Genomic DNA, 16283 nt, shown 5'->3' with positions numbered 1-16283 from the left:
GTGAATAGAGAATCAAACCTATAACTTAAGTCCGCAGGTTGCGAACAGTATCATTGCTTAATTCACTGGAGTTGCACACTCTGAGTATGACTTCTGTGGGAATGCTTTCAAGATCTTTCTCAGACTCGTGGCACTATAGGCACTGTGCTAGGATACTTAGGGCAGGTAAGTGAGGTTTGGGTAGAGGAGCAGGCTGCGTTATCTGCCTACAGAAGGGATGAATTCTTAATCAGCCTCCCCTTTGCTCTATGCTTCACTGTTGCAGCTGCATTTGCAGAAGTACCTCAGTTTGCCTGTTGAAACAGAGGTGTCTATTCTTGCAAGCATGATACGTTAGTGTGAGTCATCATTAACCCCAATAGCTGGTGAAACTTTTTCTCCTTATTTTTACATATTACTATCACACAGCACAAAGAAAGGACCTCTTCTTGTTTTGCCTGTCTTGGAAAAATGTTGCTAGGTGATAGTTACATTTTTCTGTTAATAAACTTTTAGGAAAAAATTAACTTCACTGTGACTGTGACACTTGGCTTAGTATAAGAACCAGTTGAGTCCGCTTTTTCTTTAAAAAAAAAAAAATTGATCAATCAAACGTACACATTATGTTATCAGCATAGTGCTGGATATTGTAGAGGAGGAAAAGATAGGTCACATTCAGACTCAAGCAGTTCTCCAAACAGTAGGAGGAGGTGTTGTTTACTGCTTTCTTGTCTTGCTCAAAGCCTAGATAAATACATTTGGATTAGTGGGATGTTGGAGGGATTATAATATTATCATATTCCAAAATAAATAACACTTTGAGTTCGGTTGCCTCCTCTTTACGTTTAATGTCTACTTCATATTTTCTCCTTCTGATGTTGCAAAGGGTGTTGTATATGAAGGAGTTTATTAACAACAGATTGTGAGAGAGGAAGGCTATGTAAACCCAGAAGTTTTCTTTCTGTGCTGCGAGCTGGAACATAACAGCCATCTAAAAGAAACTAAATAGCCAGAATTCAAATTCAAGACAATTGTGTTTGTGCCCAGATGGAAATTTTTTTTTGTAGTCATGTAACAGTAGGATGCTGCGAAGAGGGGCCTAAGCTTTGTTTAGGAGCCCTGGGAATCAGCCTAAATACTAGCTCGTTGTGCTTTGCTGTCATTATGCAAGGCTCAGAAAGATGCCGGATGATACTCAAGCAATTCATAGATGCAAAGTTTCTGTTTAATATTCATGCATACATACATGCATGCAGACAAACATACCCCAAAATCTGTTTGTGGAATCTAACAAGTGAATGGAATCTCCTGAAAGTCAGGCAAGGCTAAAGTTACAGTCATTCGTGCATGCTCACTAGAGTTTGTAACGTGTGCTCTGAGCTGCTGCCTTGGGAATGTAAGTGTCTCTCAGTAAGTGAGTAAGTCATGTTAAAAGGACTTTCAGTGGCTTTAAATATACATATAAAGCTCTTTGAGCTGGGTATTATTGTATTAATGTACTTGAAAATATTAGATAAAAGTGCAGAAACTCAAGATTGCATTTATTGAGCATCCTCCAAGAAGAACCTAATGTTGGTGCAGGAAAAAATTTCATTATGTATTTCTGTAAGATGAGTGTGTTACCTTGTAACTATGGAATATTATGTGTACAATAGAAGGAAAGTTGTGGTTTATTATATGTCCTGATCAAAGACACTTTACTGTTCTTTTGGTCTAGTTAGGAGCTGTTTTTGTTGTTGCTGTTTTGATGGTTTACCTACTGTAATAAGAGGATGTTCCACCAGAACAAGCTGTCAGTGTGTCTGGTGAACCCAAAGCTCATTCTTTTATCTTCAACAGCACAGAGACAACGTTATTTTTTGGAGACATATAGAGTGAGGAAAAAATATATGGATAATGTTTCTGTTTGATTTTTTTGCAAGTTAACTTTGGGTTTGAGTGGCTTTCCTCCTCATGACAATTTATTCAACTCACAGAAGAATTTGACAGTCAACTAGCCCAGGAGCTAAAGACAACAGCCTTTGTAGTCTGTGGGTTGTTGCCAGCAAGATTGACTTTTTCCGAGCAACGTGCAGCGTAGCAACTCTTTCTGATAGGTTTGGCTTTAATAGTAATGGGAAATGGAGGCAGAGTTTGCTAAATGCTGTGTCTTTCCCAGTTTAGTGTGGTAACAATTTGGTCAAATTGTTTGACAAAATAGGTAGGTCATGCTAGCAGTGCTGCTGTTGTGTTGTCCTGGTAGTAACCTGGATGAACGAAAGCGGACAGAATGGTGAGCTTTCTATGGATGTTGATTTCTCTTTTTAGGACAAGTATTGGCAAAATAGTTTTTCGTCCTTCTAAGTTTTTATCTTGTTTTTTTTGCTTTCTTACTGTTTCTCTATAATGTTTTCCTGTTGACCAAATCGGAGTGTTGATTTTCTTACATCTGTTGTTCTTTTGCTTTACACAGTTTTTGGGATACAGAAAGTGGAACAGGATCGCCATGTTTCGAAACAGTCTCAAGATGCTTCTTACAGGAGGGAAGTCAAACCGCAAAAACAGGTCCAGCGGTAAGTAAATGTCAACTCCTCGTGCATGTGTTTTATTTACAGTTTTTGAAAGTATTCCTTTTATGTGTGTTTAGGTCTTACTAGCTCTTTCTTCTTTTTAATGAATAGATGTACGCAGTTGATGATATTGTAGACTCAAAACATCATCATAGGTCATTTTAATATTGTGCTGTAATTTAATATTTAAAAATATATGTATATTTAAAAACATATGTAAACCACAGTCTGTTTTTATTTGGGAGATAAGATGTAGGGAAAAACAAATAATAGTTATACATAATCCTGTAGTAAACTAACATCAAGGTTCATGTTTCAATTATGGAAATCAAGAAAAGAAAATTTTTTTTCTTGAAAATGACTGTGATAACTTGTGGCAGTGAAATCTTCTTTGTTACAGACAATACTTGTGATAGCAGTAGCAATTTTTTTTTTTTTATAAACAGGAGTGAGAGGGAGGAATGGGAAGAGATGGAATTAAGGAGAAATTGCCCAAATTTAGTCACCATTTCTGTTAGTCTTCTTTTCCACCATGCCAGGAAAGGAGTTTACAGTTAGCACTGGTTCATATGGCTTGGCCTGTTTGACCCATGAAGGAGGTTAGGACAGATTGTAATTATGAAGCAAAACATTACAAAAATATTGATATGCTTTAAAAACTTTTTTTAAAAAAAACTTTTGTATTTATTTCCAAAAACGGAGTGCTGGCAGTGTAAGAGCTTTTAATTAGATCTTTCATTTTTCTTTTTAAAGCCATCTGGCAGCACATTTTGAATATTTTGGGATACAGTGTTTATTTGTGCGTCTGTGTAAATAGTGCATATGTATATTCCATGGGAAACCACAAGTGAAGATGCAGAGATACAATGGTGATAAATGCAGTGGAAAAAATGGGCTCTTTTCCGTTGGTTGAAACAAGTTAATGTGTATTTCTCACAGTGCCAGATTTCCCCCCCCACACTTTTTAATATCTTACTACCCCAAGGTTTATTTGGGGAAGGGGAATTATGTTTCTCAGCAGTACGGCTTTGCTGTGTCCTGAAGTTGCCTTGTAGCAGTGCTGACTTCGTGTTGGTCCTTGGACATCAGTAAGCTGTTAGAGGCCTGTTTCTGGTGAGAGTCCCAGTTTGTGTTGGTTGATCCTGAAGATATTTGTCATGAAAAGTTTAAGCAGTGCATCATGGTGTTGACTTCCTTGCATTAGTTACTATAATTAGTGTGTATCTCATATAGTGGGAAAAATGTCTGTTTTGCAAAGACGCCTTTAGTAATTTGAGCCTGAGGTCGTGGTTGTCATTCACTGCTTTTATGAAGGAGATTTTCTTTCCTTGTGAACTCCTTAGTCTTTTGTTGCAGGAGTGGTTAATCTGAGGAAGGTACCTGCATAAAAAGGCACGTAGGTTTTGGGAAGGCACACGAGCAGATGGCTCTGTCCTCTTGTGATTTTGTATCTCTGAAGTATCACATTGACAGTTTAAAGCCCAGGAAAGTACAAGTCCTCTGATGATACTCACAACCTTTGGAAAACTGTACACAGACAAACAATCTTAAATTGTGGTTTCTGTACAAAGCCATATCTTTGTCAGATGTTCTGTTATCAGTCCCCAGTATTCCTTTTGGTTTATCTCCCAAAGCAATATTAAGGCTCTTGTATATGCAGAGCTTTGTAAATACGTGTTTCTTGTTTTGTGAATGAAAAATGTCAGTTCTGCAGTAACAAGATTTGATAGGGCTGTCCTTCCGTCTTTGTGCAGAACAGAAAGAGAAGTAGGTCTTCTTGAAAAACAATATGACAGTATTTAATTGATGAGGTTTTCTCTAATGCCTAATGGCTAAACTGTATGTTTAATATAATTTATCGCAATTCTGCCTTTAAAATAAGTTGCTTTATTGAGAAGTTCTGTTTGGTATTCTTCAGGGGAGGAGAGGGACTAAAAAAGGAGATGATAAGGTTTGTTATGTTAACAGTGTCTAGATGGAAAACATCCCTCCACTGGAAAATAATTTTTCAGATAAGTGTTGGTCTATCAAGCTATAACGTGATGCTAGATGAATTCATTGCTGCCTAGATTTTTTAATAAATATATTTAATTCTGTATTTCTTTGCAACACAGTAAGGAAAAAATCAATAAATCTTCCATGTACGTTTCTGTGTAGCATGTAGTATTACAAGCCTGAAATTTGCTTTGCAATTCTGGCGAACTACAAATTTGATGCTTTAGAAGTTGATTAAAAAGGAGAGTACTTATCTAATAATATACAAAAGGAATGTGTCATCCTGTCACTGACAGTGACAGAGCAGCCCTTCTGTGCTGGTCTGAACAACCTGACTTGATACTCATCATCTTACTTGTTAGCTTTGCTTATCCTAAGCCTCCGTGCTCCCTTTCTCTTCATCCTCCCTTCCTTCCCAGTCTCTTGGTATGTGAAGGAAAAGCTCTTGAGGAATCCCCCCCCCCCCCCGAATAAACATACATATTTAACAGCTAGGTCCAAGTGTTCGTTCTCTAGATCATTTTTGCATGGTGAGTGCATACCTTCGGGTCACCTACATGACTACTGCCTGCACTGTTAGGATTTTGTGGGGACTGTTTTTGTAGAGGCATAGGTGGGGCAGTGGGGGCTCTGGATTGTTTTTTAGCAAAGTGCTTTAAACAGATTAGGTGTTTATTGAATTTTTAAAATTATATTTTTCATTAACAATATTTACATGGCTAAATGGAAGTTGGAAACGAAGCTTCCCTGATGGTTTTGGTGCTCTGATTTGCCTCGTGGTCTCAGAAGCTGTTTCATCACAGGAGAGCGTGATCTGGAGGGTAGAGCCAGGGGAGAGGGAGCATGAGCTGCCCCGCCAGTGGAGGCAGATGTCTCCGGAACAACCTGTTTTCACAGGGAGACTCTAACACAGAGCTACACCCATCTCTGGGAATTGGGAACAAGCTCAAAATCATAAGTTCTATGTTGTGAAAGTAATCTATTGGAGGTTTCAGGTCTGCTGTTGATTCACCTTCCATGTAATGATTTTAAATTCCGTAGGTAGGTGACAGCCCACTCGGGTGTCTCTGGTGCATGTGGGTTTGGATGAAATTGCAGTGTGTGTATCTTAATTTCCTACACTCCAGTCATTTTGCATTCCAGTGCGGGAGTAAACCTTTGAAGCAGGGTTAAAGGTATTGTGTTATTTTTTCTTGGGGAATCCAAGTGAGCACGCTGGCCTTTGAAATTACTGTTCTTTGCAGTTTCTTTCATTTGCAGTAACATAGTTAGCAAACAGGGTCAGTGAAGTCAAGCTAACAATCCCTAGATGTTGTGATGTGGTTTTGATAATTCTTCATGATTAAAAGAACACTGGTAGTGGTAACAGTAAAATGCCTTCTTATTATTCCTCCTTCAGAAACTGCTGAGCAACTCCTCTGAAGAACTGTGGTTAAAATTTATTTTGACTCAGCTGGGGTGGGTTTTTTTTCTTTGGTACTCTTTATGGTATTGTGGTTCAGGAACACACAAAATATTTATAAAAGAAGAATACCAATTACGTGCGTATGAATGTACAGTTACATGCAGTAATGCCAATTAAAATAAATGAATTTCTACTGCAGCATCAGCTTGTGTAATCTCCTGTGGTTAATTTTGTGTGTGTGTACTTTCAAAACTCTACTGATAGGATTTCGTAGCAGCGTACTGTATGCAGTACAACTCTGTGCATGTGTTATTTGTGCACATATTTAATCTCTTGTCTTAACAAAAATTCTCTTGTGACTCAAGGGCACTCAAGATATTTTAGAGTAATGCCTTGAGGATGCATTATGACTGCAATAGTATTTTGATTAGGCTGTATTTTCCTCTGTCATAAACAGATATTCCACAAAGCTACCAGACAACAATGTCTTTAAAGCTGAAATGTTATCCGAGTATAGTTAAATATTACCTTTATTTTTCTATTCTAAATTAATTTACAGACGTATGCGGACATGAAGTTTTCTGGCTCGTAAGTTTGTATGCAGGGCTAAATCTACCTAGAATATGTTTGTTTTAAAGCGTAAAAGAACTGTGCTTTGCACCGTTGTTTTATTCCTTCTGGCTGAAGATCCAGCACAATGATTGTGGCCAGAAGCCCTATGGCTAGGGCAAGCACTTGCATTAAAACCTGCAGGTAGGCACTCCTGCCTGCTGCTGCTTGTGAGAAATTGTTTTGAAGCTGCTTTCCCCCTAATTCAGCCCTTGCAGGGCAATTCTGTTCTGTTCTCTGAATCCAGAGACTATAAGGTACTCTGTTTTTATCTGTTTCGTCAAGGACCTGTCTCTCATTTATCTGCAGTTTGCTTGCTTATACTAAACATGGATTGATCTGGGTATGTGTTTAATTAGTTTACATCAAATCAGTCCACTGATATATTCATTCCAGTACTGTGTTAGTGAAATAAGCCTCTGTTAATGGATCCAGTCTTTTCACCTATTATAATTATCCTTGTTTCTTTTCCAAGCAGATGGACTATTTCCTTCTTAGGTTATCGCATTAAATTAATACTACTGTAAGAGTTCAGATTCCCTTTAGAACGTAGTAAAATTCAGCTGCGAAATCGCATGTTTTATTTGGTTTTATATTTCTCTTCACTTAGTGAGGTGTAAGTCCAGGAATGTGTGCCTTTTATTTCTGGCAGAGGCTGAGGTAGATTTTTAAAGTACTCTTGTTGTCTTCTTTTGCATGTTAAATTTATCGGAGGCATGTAATCCTTTATAAACTAGCCCAAAGGGTCTGCTTTTTTCTATCTTACTTGTTCTTAACTGATAATAATGCACACAACTTTTATCTCGAGCTTACCAGCTAGGAGCCTGCCTGTCACTCATAATATTTTTGGTGTAGGGTTTTTAAAACTTGTCCTTCTTTCCTGGTTCACGGGAGAGCCAATTACTTCTAACTTCCAATGTATTTATAGGGCCTTTTGGAACCTGCCACTTTATATTTTAATTCCAGGAGTAAAAGAGCCCCTGTCAAATGCTCTTCTCTTTTGATTCTTGCCTTCCTAAGATAACAGGCGTTTCTGTGAAGGTTTCTTCACTGTTTTGCCAGAACTCCATGCAGTTTCTTATCTGTCTGACCTCTTTTGGAAGTCTAAGTCTAATTTTTACCCCAAAAGAGTTTTAGAGGGTCACAAATGCTTTTTGGATTTCATTTCTGAAAGAAATTGCTAAGTGATGAGATCCAGCTGGTGGGTCCTATAGATGTTGGGATAACTTAATTTGAGAAGGTATTAGAAGTGAGATAATAAAAGACCTAATACAGAAGGTATTGGTACTGAATACCGAATGTATCCATGTGTTCAAGGTATTCCATCGAAATAATAATTCAGACCATTTTCTTCCAAAAAGTTTGCTAGCTTTTCATAAATCGGTTTTTAAACAAGTCTCAAATATGTGGACAAATCCATATCCTCTCTGACCACAGTGAAATCTTGTCCTTGAATTTATTAAAAATGAATGGACCCTTCCTGAAAGTTATGTTTTTCATTTATGTAATTTAATGTATTTCTTCTTAGGGAGGAAATATATTGGGAAGATATGTGGGTACACATGCACGCATTTTTCTTCTTAGTCAGTGTCGTGGTTTAACTCCAGCCGGCAACTAAGCCCCCCCCAGCCGCTCGCTCACTCCCCCCGGGTGGGATGCGGGAGCGAATCAGAAGAGTAAAAGTGAGAAAACTCGTGGGTTGAGATAAAGACAGTTTAATAGGGAAAGCAAAAGCCGCGCACGCAAGCAAAGCAAAACAAAGAATTCATTCACTCCTTCCCATGGGCAGGCAGGTGTTCAGCCGTCTCCAGGAAAGCAGGGCTCCATCACGCATAACGGTGACTTGGGAAGGCAAACGCCATCACTCCGAACGTCCCCCCCTTCCTGCTTCTTCCCCAGCTTTATATACTGAGCATGACGCCGTCTGGTATGGAATAGCCCTTTGGCCAGTTTGGGTCAGCTGTCCCGGCCGTGTCCCGTCCCAGGTTCTTGTGCGCCTGCCAGAGCATGGGAAGCTGAGAAGTCCTTGATTTAGTATAAGCACTGCTTAGCAACAGCTAAAACATCTCTGTATTATCAACGCTGTTTTCAGCACAAATCCAGAACAGCCCCATACCAGCTACTAGGAAGAAAATCAACTCTATCCCAGCCAAAACCAGCACAGTCAGGCATATTTATTTGGTCAGAATCTGTCTTGTTCGTACACCAAGCTCTCTTCCCAGACAAACAAAAGATGCTTGGACAATAAAGTTTCTGCTTCTCTCCTGCGCAGCTATTTTGGAGAGAATTTTAGCAGCTAGTGCCCATGTTATTCTAATATTTATTTCTTTACTCCTGATCCACAAATACTTTTTTTTTTAACACAGCAAATGTTAACCTAACTTGCTTTATAGGTCATAAATAATTCTTATTTGACAGGTCTGTTCAGTCCTTTACTGTGTTTATAATTTTTTTATTAACTGACTCAACTGTTCCACTAGAGCTTATCAACCTGTATTGTTTTATGCTTCTGTGTGTGAGCGTAGGGGGGGAGCGGGGGATAACCCAGCTCTGTCAGCTGAAGCCTTGCCAACATTTTCACAAACGTGAACATCACCAGCTGTAACAACAAGTGCGTTGGCTAAGGCTGCCTGCATCCTGTTAGGAGTAACAAGCAATGGATATCCTCACCCCACCTCTCGTGTTTCCAGAGCCCTAAAAGTGACTTTATTACTTGAAGCACTATTCAGTGAGTTTTGTTTCCACGTCCTTTTTGTGGCTTTTTCCACCCTCTTGAGATTTAATTTATTGTTTTATTCTTTATCTTTCTTGCTTTCTTCAAATACAGATGTATATGCTAATTTTTTTCTGGAGAGGGAATTTTTAGTCCTTTCTCAGTGTTTTCTGATTGTCATCTCATGGTGTTACATGGTATTCTTAAATGATTTACATATTCAGAGTTTTTCAGAGCCATATTTTAAGCCTGCCTACTTGCCTCAACCCTCCCCTTCTAACTTCCCATATTGTGGTACACTTATAAAACTTGTTTTTTCTTTGCCCTCATTTTCAAATCTTACAATATGCCTTTCCTCTATTTTTCTCAACGTTTCAACCCACCAAATTATTGCATTTTAATGCATTAGTTCTGGAGTTTGGAATGCTTCAACTTCTTATGCTTTCTTTGAGATAAATCTTTTTGAATACTCATAATCTTGTAGTTCTCCTTCTCAGTATTCCCAATTGTTTGGCTTTATTTTTTTGTGAGGGAATTGGAAGAATGCCGTGTTTCCTAATGTCTGGCGGTTTGTTTGTTTGGTTTTTTTTAATGGTAGAGCATCACCTCTGTCTTCGAAATGCTGTATTTTGGGCTCTTTACAATGAGGCTTAAATTTTGGGAACTTCTAAAACCTTTTTCCCCACTCTAAGTTGTACTGTTCTCTTCAATATTTAACATTGTTTGAAGGGCAGGCCCTGTGTATCATGTATATTTACTGTTTTGATACAGGTGCAGTTCTTACTTAGCTCCTCCCTTTTCATTAAAGTAGCCTGTATCAGAGCTTGAAACGTTCTTTTTTCCTCCCCCAAAACAAAATGTATGAAAGAATCTTCAGACTCTGTCCCATTTGTTCAAAAAGGTTAAATTGTAAAATTAGGTGCATGGGTTTGGGGAGGTGAGAGAAAAATGTTTCATGTATTTCTTCTATGCTAATCGCTGTATTTGTTTCAAATAGCTAAAAGAGAGAGGAAGGCATGTCCTGAGTATTTGACAAGATTGTCTCCTTTACAGCTGCTGGGAGCTAGTTCTTTTTCTTTTGCTGTTTCCCCATTTTTTATTTCTATCAGTGCATCTACAAGCACTCTTTTTTTCCTCAGTCATCCACATCTTATTTTTCAGACGTATTCCTACTTGCTGGTTTGTATCCAAGATTTATCTCTAGGTCAGTGAGCTCATTCTCAAGTTCTTCTGTATCAGCTTTAATCCTTCTCAAACGTTTCCCTTCAGTAGCAATTCTACAGATCTGATTGTTAAGATTAATTCACCAAAGTTCCTTCTGATAGCAGGGGCTGATTTGTCCTCCTGCTCCACTCTGAATGCTGCTTCCATTACGGCAGCCATCTCCCCTTCTGCTGTCCTCGTGCGTTGTTCTGAGCTCTTTAACCTAGAGTTTCTTCTAGGGAAAAGAAAAAGGCTTTTTAAACCGGTCCTTTATGTGGGCATCCATTCCCAAACAAGGGAGTCGATTTTTGAAATTAAAGGGGCCAGGGAGTGGTAATGTTTGTAGGTCGTGCCATTTCCCCTTCAGAGCTCTGCCCTTAGGCCGTGGTTGGCTCCACTGACACGGTGCTATCGACCACCTTTTCTCACTCCCAACTTATCTGAAAGCCTTCGCTGTGCATGCTTGGTTTTGAGCTGTCAGAAGCTGCAGTAACAATGATTTGCCTTTGTGGATTATATGCAATACTTTCCATTGAGTGTCGTACTGGCAGAAAGCAGTATTTGACCAGAGCTCATGGAATTCAGTGGTCTTCTGTATATGCTTTCATTTCATGCAGGAATGAGCAAGACAAGAAAGCAAGGGGTGTTGGTGGTGGATGTCTGGGGCTGTGAGTATAGCTGTGGAAGCTGCTCTTGTTTCTTACTGGAGAAGGAAGGTAGGAGGCTTGGAAAAAGGGAGAGAAACATGATGTTGGGAGTATCTTTCTTCCTCATATTACAATTACATGGTGTTTGTTTCTACTGCATTTGCCAACAGTTTTAATGGAGCTGCATAGTGAATGTTGTAAGAAGTTTTAGAAATAATTTTTAAATTTCCTTGTAGATTTTTTTTTCCAAAAAGGTATTTTTATAAACAGAGCTGTTCAGTTGTGCAGTCTAGCTGCTTTAATCCCTGTTGACTAACTGCTGAATGCTGCTTAAAGAACCCAACTGGCTTTTTACTGTACTGATAACTCCTAATAAGCCTTTAAGAGCTTTGAACAGCCTCTTCACGCAAAGAATATCAGTGTAGATAGCGTAGTATGAAAGCTGTAGTAAGGCTGTTATGAATCGGAGCTCCCCAGTCATTCTCCGGATGCTTTCCACCAGAGCTTGCTTCTGGCGTCTCTGTATCTTCACAGGAGAATGTAGGAAGCTGGAAGGTACGTGCCAAGAAGCATGAGGACGTCCCCGGGGACTGGGAAAAGGCAAGCGTTATACCTGTGTGAGGGAAACAGGGGGGCCTGGGGAAATAAAGGCTTGACAGCCTCAGCTTAGTCATGGGAAAAATTATGAAGACTTCTTCAAAGCCATTTCTAGGCATGCAAGACAAGAAGGTCATTGGGAAAAGCTGACACAGAAAGATTTATCAAGTTACAAAATGTGCTTGGGCAGCCTGATTGCCTTCAATGATGAAGTGACTGGCTCTGCAGATGGGAATGGGGTGGTGGACACCTCTTACCTTGCCTTTAGCAAGGCTTTCAACACAGCCTAAGACCCTTGTGGCCTGCTGGAGGGGATGTGGGCTAGATAGATGTGGGCAGCCGGAGAGGAAAGCTGGCTGGATTATCAGGCTCAAAGGAGAGGGATCAAAAGTTCAAAGTCATAACTGGTGGCCAGTTATGAGGAGCATTCCTTGGGGGTTGATACTGGCATCAGTAGTGTATAGCATCTTTAGCAACAGCCTGGACAAGGGATGGAGAGCATCCTCACCAAGTTTGTGGGCAACACTGTCCTGAAGGCAGCAGCTGATACGTTGGAGGGCAGGGGCTGCCAGTCTGAAGGACCTCGGTGAACCAGAGGAACCTTACGGAGTTCAACGAGGACAAATGCGAAGTTGTGCTCTTGGGACAGACTAACCCTGTGCGCAAGGGACAGATAATGGATAATACTATGGTCTTTTGGCTGGGTGCTTGCAAAGAGGTGTGGTATCAGGGTTCCAGACCTTCTCCTGACAAGTATTTAGGTATTTAGTTGTTACGTGCACAGAAGCAGAAGCATATTGGTAGGTAAAGAAGGAGAGGGCAATCACTGAATGTATGAAGGAGGAAAGAATAGTCAGTGCTCTCAAATACTGCCTCTGTAACAATTGATGTTGAGTGCCAAAAATTGGTAGAAATATTGTCTGTAATCTGTGTGCCTTCGATTTACATTTGTAAAATGGGGATAATACCTCATCCCTTACCCCTGCAAATCAGCAGTCCGTTTTTGTACAACACTTAGGTATTTTGATGACAAGTACTGAAGAGCTCACAGCAGTTACTGATTTTGTCAAAACCGTTTCACTGTGTAAGATGTGAGTCAACATGGTGAGCTTTAAAATGCAATACTGCATAGGTGCTAAGCAAATGGGAAGCGTCAATTCTGTTATTAAATCTAGCAGAATTTTTTGGGCTAAGGAAAGAAATATATCAGTATACTATTACAGTCAAGACTGTAGCGACACAGGTGTGTAAGGGGAACAGAATAAAATATGTCTATTCTGTGTAATTTTGGATGCATCTGGGGTTTTGTGGTGTTACTCACATACACGAGTCGTATGTAATAGCCACCTATAGCTGCCTTCCTCTCGCTGCTCCAGTAGAGGGAGTAGAAGTTTTCTGACAAACCATGTCTCAAAAGCTGTGCTGAAATGCACCATTCTGATATGCAAAGGAGATAGTTACATTTCTCCATCTCAAATGACCTTGCCTTCTCTTATTCCTCAAAGTAAAAAGTTTTCTCATACAGAATTCAAAAAGAATATGCACACTTGCTTCAAAATAAAATAACATGATCAATTTGAGGGATTTGTTAAGCTAAACTGTTGGGAAAGTGGAATGTCCTTTCCAGGATGTCTGAGGAAACTTTAATATTTACCATATCTAGAATAGTTTTAAAAATACAAACAAGTCAAAAGAAGAAAGGCTTATATCTGTGAATTCAACTATTTTATCTGTCAAATCAGTAATGTCTAATGACCGATCTTTGGCTTTCTCTACTGGCACTGGCCTAGCCCCAGTTCTTAGGTAAGCAACAAACATGGATTCCTTAACTTTAAGGACGATTTAAAAAAAATGAATAATCTAATCTATAAAACTGGATTTCTCTTTTTTATGTAAGGAAACTAAAAGCAATGTTATTCACAATTTTGGAAGCTTATTAAGTATCGAATGTTTCTAAATAAAGAGATTGTTTTAGAACTATTCAACAGCTGCATGTTGATGCTGTCATTTTACCTTAGTGTGTTGAATATATAATGTCTGTTTTCTTGTAATCAGAACTTGATGTGGCACAAAAATAAGCAAACATCTTCATGTGCAGGAAAAATAATTAAAATGGAGAAAAGTTCAAGCTGAATATCAAGCTTTGTATTTTTGTTCTTTTTGAATGTTGAAGCTGTAATTTCTGTTTGCAGTGAAATTCTGCCTGCAATGATTTCACATTAATCGAAGTCAATCATAAAAACCTGTAGGTAATTTCCTTTACTAATTAGCTTGTGAATTTTCACATCACGTGGCTTGGCACAACTTCAGGAAGCTTTTCCAAGCAATAACTGACATCGATAGATGAACTGGGCAGATCTCTCTCTCATGGTATAACGTGCAAGTGTGGGGTACTGCAGCAGGAGCCACTGACTCCTGGGGGCAGGTGAGTTGAACTTATCTCTTAGGAATGAATTCAGCTCTTTGGTAAACGTTCTTCCAAGGTGGCTTTTCACAACTTTAGTACTAAATTTAGCTTTTTTGGAGTCTGCATTATCAAGAGATTTGTGAAAGGCTTATGCTTCAGCGTCTTTTCTCTGATTAACTTGTAGGAATAGGTTCAATGAGACCACAAGAGAATAATCTTTTAGCAGCAATGTATACATTTTTTTTGCAGCGTAGGTAATACAAAGAATATAAAGTAGCAACTTTGAGTGGCGAAGCGTGTGGCACAGATGCTGCAGTGCAAAAGTCGTGCTTTTTGTATTTGTTTGGGGAGGGGAAAGGAAGGTTCTTGTAGGTATCTCTTGAATATTTTAAAATAGTGTGGAAGGAAGAAATATTAATTGCTGTGTGGGATAGAGGGAGTCTATATTCCCAGTTCTATTGTAAAATCTCAGAATGCAAAATAAGCCTCTCATCTCATAATTTTGTTTTGTATTTAAGCTTCTAAATGTGATGATGAAAGTCAAGATGAGACTGTAACTGGATGGCGGAAGGTATTATTAGGTTGTTACTTTATTAAATTTAATTTTCAATATGTTTGATTTTTCAACTATCCAGCTACAAAGGCAGCAGCAAAGAATATAGAAAAAGATGGATGAGGTGTGATGATGGTCAGGAGAGTTGTAGTTATTGCTCTGGAAGAAGCATTAGAATACCACTGTATGACAGAGGCAGATTTGAGTGGAGAGATTAATGTACTCTTTGGCTAGAAGGCAAGCTGAAGTTGCGTCCCAGGGTGGTTCTAGCTTGATAGGATCTGAAATGCTGCTAACCTTGAAGAGCTGCTGTTGTGATAGGAGTTGAAGCAGCTTTAGCAAAGGTATGTCAGGCGATCGTGAGGAAGTTTCTGGGACTTCACAGTACTGCTGAATTTATTTTTTTAATTGAATTTTGGTATTTAATCACAGTTAAGAAACAACCTGCAGTTTCGTAACCTTTCACAAGAAGGAAGGAATCTCAAGAAACACGATCAGAGCCTGCACACTGATCCTATGCTCCATGTACAAACATTTTTCGGATATCAAACACTTCTGCACTGGCTGGAAGTGTTCTCTCTTACAGCGTGGTAGGAGTACTCCCGAACAAAATGAAACAAAGCCTACCTCATGAATTATTTCTTATTTCTTTGATAAATGAAAGGTCATGTTGCTAGATGCCGCAAGAGGTGCGCGGAGTGCAGTGGGTTATCACTTGGGGCCAGGCCAACTCTGCTTGCGTTTGCCCGGACTGTACTGTTACAAAGATGACCGAGCCTCTTCACTTGAACCACTGCTGGTTTTCTGCGTGCGTACCCAGTTGCTGGATCCCTGGTGTCCTTTAGCTCTTTGGAGCATGACTGGAGGGCAGACTTTGCCTGTTCTGGTCTGTGGTGGGTGTATTTTGAAGAGATTGGTTTGTCTTCAGTGGTGTCTCCAGAGAGCTGAACCCTTTGGCCTTACATGTCTGTTAACTGGATCCATTTTCATCACACTTTCCTCAGTATTAATAATCCTTATTAGTCTAAGCATGCCTTTACTTAAATTTCCACCAAAAATGTGGGATTTTTCCATATCACAATTTTTTTCAGTACCTAAAGATAAATATAATTTATATTCAGTGTGACTTATCCCTGGGAACTGTTGATGCAGATTCTTGCATTTGTTTATTACATTGACAGATGTTGAAACCATATTGCTCCATCCTAGAATTATATTCTAGCTATGATTCATATTTTTATTTTTGAGGGATTTTTGTGCATTGAGTATTGCACAAAAGTATTGGCCAGCTTATATAAAACCTACTGATCTAAACCTACCAATTCACTAAAACCTAGTGAATTGTTCTAATGTGTGATGGATAGAAATAGGACCAAACACAATTCAGTGAAGGTTAAAATCAGCTCCCTTCTCCTGCATCCTCTTCCCAGCCTCCAGCATTTTTCTATGGCTTTGCAAGGGTGGCTTTTTTTAATGTGGCTTTTGCAGCTCCCAGTTCAGCGCTATGTATGTAAAGTTACTGGTTTTGCGAAGACATATGTTTAACTTCATTCATATAAGCATCTCTTTGATGCATGAGGTACCTGTACTAAGTGTTGGTGAATCAATGTCTGACACATCAGTATT

The 16283-nt window shown here is 39.2% G+C and overlaps 1 protein-coding gene across 9 annotated transcripts in view; it reads left to right on the top strand.

The window, feature by feature from the left end:
* Positions 1-16283, top strand: part of TANC2 (tetratricopeptide repeat, ankyrin repeat and coiled-coil containing 2) — a 252991-nt gene that overhangs the window by 39401 nt on the left and 197307 nt on the right. For all 9 annotated transcript variants that reach the window (XM_072886245.1, XM_072886241.1, XM_072886242.1 and 6 more), the window contains exon 3: positions 2432-2531. In XM_072886245.1, the coding sequence (XP_072742346.1) occupies positions 2465-2531 (67 nt within the window). In that variant the 5' untranslated portion in view covers positions 2432-2464. The remainder of the gene's footprint in view (positions 1-2431; positions 2532-16283) is intronic.

This window comes from Ciconia boyciana, chromosome 22 (genome assembly GCF_034638445.1).
Source record: "Ciconia boyciana chromosome 22, ASM3463844v1, whole genome shotgun sequence".
Classification (NCBI taxonomy): domain Eukaryota; kingdom Metazoa; phylum Chordata; class Aves; order Ciconiiformes; family Ciconiidae; genus Ciconia; species Ciconia boyciana.
This window is presented reverse-complemented; position numbering and strand designations above follow the sequence as displayed.